This window comes from Mustela nivalis, assembly GCF_964662115.1.
Source record: "Mustela nivalis genome assembly, chromosome: 1".
Classification (NCBI taxonomy): Eukaryota; Metazoa; Chordata; class Mammalia; order Carnivora; family Mustelidae; genus Mustela; species Mustela nivalis.
In genome coordinates, this window is record NC_139020.1 from 45185592 (window position 1) to 45189900 (window position 4309).

The following is a 4309-nucleotide window of genomic DNA, read 5'->3' on the forward strand; positions in this document are numbered from 1 at the left end:
AGAGGTTCTATGAGCTCAGAATGACAGTGCTTTAACTTAGGAGGTACTCCATAAATAGCTGGTGACTGAATGAATGATTATGTTCACATATGAGAGTTTGTTGGGGATATTTAAAAAGAATTAATTAAAAATTTGGAGGAGTTTGTAGTATGTGTAATCAAAAGACTTGATTAGGAATTTGGGGTGATTTTGATGAATATATAATCAAATAATAATGATAATGGATAATAAAACAGTAATGGGATATTGATTTACTATCTTATACCTCAACCTATTAATGTCTTAAAAGGACTGAATGATGTATATTGCTGATATCAGAGATAGAGTCCATTTTTCATTCAATAGAAAAGAGGCACAGGATTTTCCGAGAAAGGGTGATGACATCTTTGAAACTGAACCACTGCTGCTCCTACAGATTTTCTTATAAAATATATTTTTTAATTCTTAATTCTGGAAAACAGTTCACTGTTAATATATTCAATTTTAAATATATATGCTTAAAACCCTCTTTTAAAAATCTTTTTCAAAATTATTTTTATATACTTCATAGTCTTAAGTATGTTTTTAAAAAACCTATACCTCCATATCTGTTGAGAAACTGACAACTGAAATAGGGAGCAAACATTACCATCCCAAGCCAGTTTTCCTGATTCTTGATTAAGTTTTTCCTTTACATATTCTCTCCTGGTAGTGATCAGCCCCTGTGCATCTGATGGAGACAAACAAGACGGAAGTGACTGAGTTTGTTCTCACAGGACTTACAGATCTTCCAGGGCTGCAGACACTCCTGTTCCTGGTGTTCTTGGTCATCTACCTCACCACCATGGTGGGCAACCTTGGACTGATTCTTCTCATCTGGAAGCATCCCCAACTTCACACCCCCATGTACTTACTCCTTGGCAGTTTGGCCTTTGCAGATGCTTGTTCCTCATCCTCTGTGACTCCCAGGATGCTTGTCAATATCTTAGACAAAAGTCAAATGATATCCCTCTTTGAGTGCATCACCCAATTTTATATTTTTGCTTCCAGTGCCACCACGGAATGTTTCCTCCTAGTAGTGATGGCCTATGACCGCTATGTAGCCATATGCAACCCTTTACTTTATCCAGTGGTGATGTCCAACAGGCTCTGTACTTGGTTGATAAGTTTGTCTTATGTAATTGGTTTTCTGCATCCCACAATTCATGTAGGGTTATTATTTAGATTAACTTTCTGCAGGTCCAATATAATACCTCATTTCTACTGTGAAATTTTGCCACTATATACAATTTCTTGCACTGACCCATCTATTAATGCATTAGTACTTTTTATTTTTGCTGCTTTTATACAAGCCTTTACTTTTATGACCATCATAGTGTCTTATACCCGTGTCCTCTTTGCCATCCTGACAAAGAAGTCCGAAAAGGGCAGGAGTAAAGCCTTCTCCACGTGCAGCGCCCACCTGCTCTCTGTTTCCTTGTTCTATGGCACTCTCTTCTTCATGTATGTGCGTCCTGGGTCTGGCCCAGATCAATATCAGGATAAAATGTATTCACTGTTCTACACGATTATCATCCCTCTGCTCAACCCCTTTATTTATAGCCTAAGAAATAAGGAAGTTTTAGGGGCACTGAGAAAAATTATAAAGAAATAAATATTTCTCAGGAAAACTTTCATTATTCCTTAGATTTTATTCTGTTTAAATAAAACATGTGTCCCTGGGTTTTGCACATAGTAGGGCCTTAATATGTACTTGTTAAGTTAATGAATAAAAAATTCAGAGTAGATAGACTTGCTTTCATCCTAAGTTCTTGTGATCATCGAAATAATTAATGAGCCTCATAAGGATGGACTCCACTTACCTTGTGTTGTTTTAAATCCATTCTCAAGGATGAAACTAGAATGAAATCTTCAAATTATATATTTTTGTAACTTTAATGAGCTTTGTGTTTCCAGATATCCACACGTTTTAGAATAAATATTTTATTTATTTATTTTTATTTGCGAGAGATTGAGAGAGAAAGCACAAGCAGAGGGAGGGGCAGAGGAAGAGGAAGAAAACTCTCCACTGAGCAGGGAACCCAAAGTGGGGCTCAATCCTCAGGCCCTGGGATCATGACCTGCACCAAAGGCAGAAGGTCAACTGACTGAGCCACCCAGTCACCCCTCTAGATAAACACACTTTAAAACCCTTTTGCACTTATTTTTTTTTTTTAAGGGAATCTCTGTAAACCTTCTTTTTAAAAAGTTCTCATGCCTGTTAAATAATTCTTGAGCAAGGAATTTTTTGAAACCTTCTCTTGAGGATTTATAATTATCCAAAAAATATGTCCATCAAAGTAATCTTGTTAGACTGACTGTGACAGTATATAACCTCATGAGGCATTCTCTTCAAGGTTTAAAAGTAATTTTGAAAATTATATTTGCTTTGCAATCACTGAAAGGTATAACAATTACATATATAAGAGAAAGTTAGTTTTCCTGCAATATAATGAAAAGTTCTGAGTTCTTTAAAAACGTCTACTTTTTAACTTATAACCAATCTTCCTAAACATCTTGTGTCTGACTGACATATACAAATTGAATTTTTTTCTCCTGGAATGGACATCTACCTGAAAGAGCAGATGTTCTTGGTAAATTTGTAATTATGCAACTTAACTGATTTTTTCTTTATAGAAACTATATATGTGTTCTGTCTGGCCCTTTTGCATTTTTTGAGCTCCTGACTTTATTATATATGGCTCTGTGAATATTTTAGTCAAAAACAAAGGAAAAATATGTAGTTGGATCCATAGTATGTTATTGATGGAGCCAATTCTCATAACCCTTAGATGTCTTTTATAGGCCATAGAAGGGAAAAGGAGCATATAAATCATGGGTAGTGACCTTGGTGCACTGTAGGAAAAAAAAAAAAAAAAAAGAAAAGAAAAAAGTACTCTAACACCTACCCTATTATTTTGATTTGAGGATAGAAACAATTTGCTGAGTCATGGAATGGCAAAGCCTGAGGTGGGGCCAACTGGCTTCAGCACTGTGTTTGGGGCTGTTTCCTCAGACCCCTGCTCCTCTTGCTGCATCTGGCTCTGTTTCTGCTGTGTGGGCTCCTTGGAAGCAGGTTACTTCCTGTGGGTGCAGAATCTCTGTGGAAGTTCTTACCTCCACCTCTCCACAGTGAAGGCCAGTGGCAAAACTCTCTCTCTTTTTTTTTTTTTTTTCCTTATGTGCCATGAAGCCTGTTTTGGGTATTGACTGCATACAATTGCTGTCTGTCAATATATAGATATTCTCTGTCTTCTTTACACCTTTATTATTTCAGGCAGCATGGTGCCCGAGTCCTTGCTTTTAACCACTACCCATGGTGCTTCTATTAGATCATAACGTCTTATGTGAAACCCAACACTGGCTGAAGAGGCACTTGGAAGGAGATGGTACTGGCCAAATCCAGATGTCCCTTTGCTCCACCAGTGTGCCCTGTGGCTAAGAGAATGGAAGTAAGCCTCTAGATGTGCTTCCTGGCTTCTTCTTTTCCTCTAAAGCTCTGGTCATGGTGCTAGGTTTTTATAGGGTACTGTGAGTTCTTTGCAGAAAATTTTATTTTTCATGGTTTTATATTTTATGCAAAAGATGGTTTGGAATCCAACTACTAGCTGCATAATCCATGAGAATGACAGCATTTCAGGTGTTTCTTGGGTTTATAACATATTGTAAAACTGAATATATCACACCCTGCTGATAACAAGTAGCAGAATTAGTGACTAAATGTCACCAATCAAGTCTTGCATATCTTCTTCCTCACCCTGATGGTATGGATCCATGGTTCTCACTCTTGGTTCCCACCTCAAACCAAACAAACTAGGATTTTTAAGAAGAGGGTAGTTTTCTAAACCACTCTGAGTGATTCTAATATTCAGCCAGTGTTGACAGTCACTAGGGAAAATCCTCATGTGAAACTTGGCAAGCTTCCAATGAAGATTAGATTAGGTGATAATTGAGTATAGAAACGTCCCTGTATGACTATTACAATGACTGTTTTGCCAAATGGCTACTTTATCATAGTTTATGCAATTTTTGATATGTTTTTATCTTTATTCCCTCCATTTTGATGGAACAAAGGGAATAATGATGCATAAATGATATGTTTATTGCATAGTGTGCTTTTTTTTTTTTAAGGTTTTTATTTATTTATTTGACAGATGAAGATCACAAGTAGGCAGAGAAGCAGGCAGAGAGAGAGGAGGAAGCAGGCTCCCTGCTGAGCAGAGAGCCCGATATGAGGCTCCATCACAGGACCCTGGGATCATGACCTGAGCCACCCAGGTGTCCCAATGGT

At 37.3% G+C, this 4309-nt stretch overlaps 1 protein-coding gene across 1 annotated transcript; it reads left to right on the forward strand.

The window, feature by feature from the left end:
- Window positions 1-712: 712 nt before the first annotated feature.
- On the forward strand, window positions 713-1633 carry OR5AC2 (olfactory receptor family 5 subfamily AC member 2; the record flags this gene model as incomplete). Its single annotated transcript, XM_082682142.1, has 1 exon — window positions 713-1633. One exon carries the CDS (start codon window positions 713-715, stop codon window positions 1631-1633), a length of 921 nt encoding a protein of 306 aa, XP_082538268.1.
- Between the last annotated feature and the right edge of the window lie 2676 nt (window positions 1634-4309).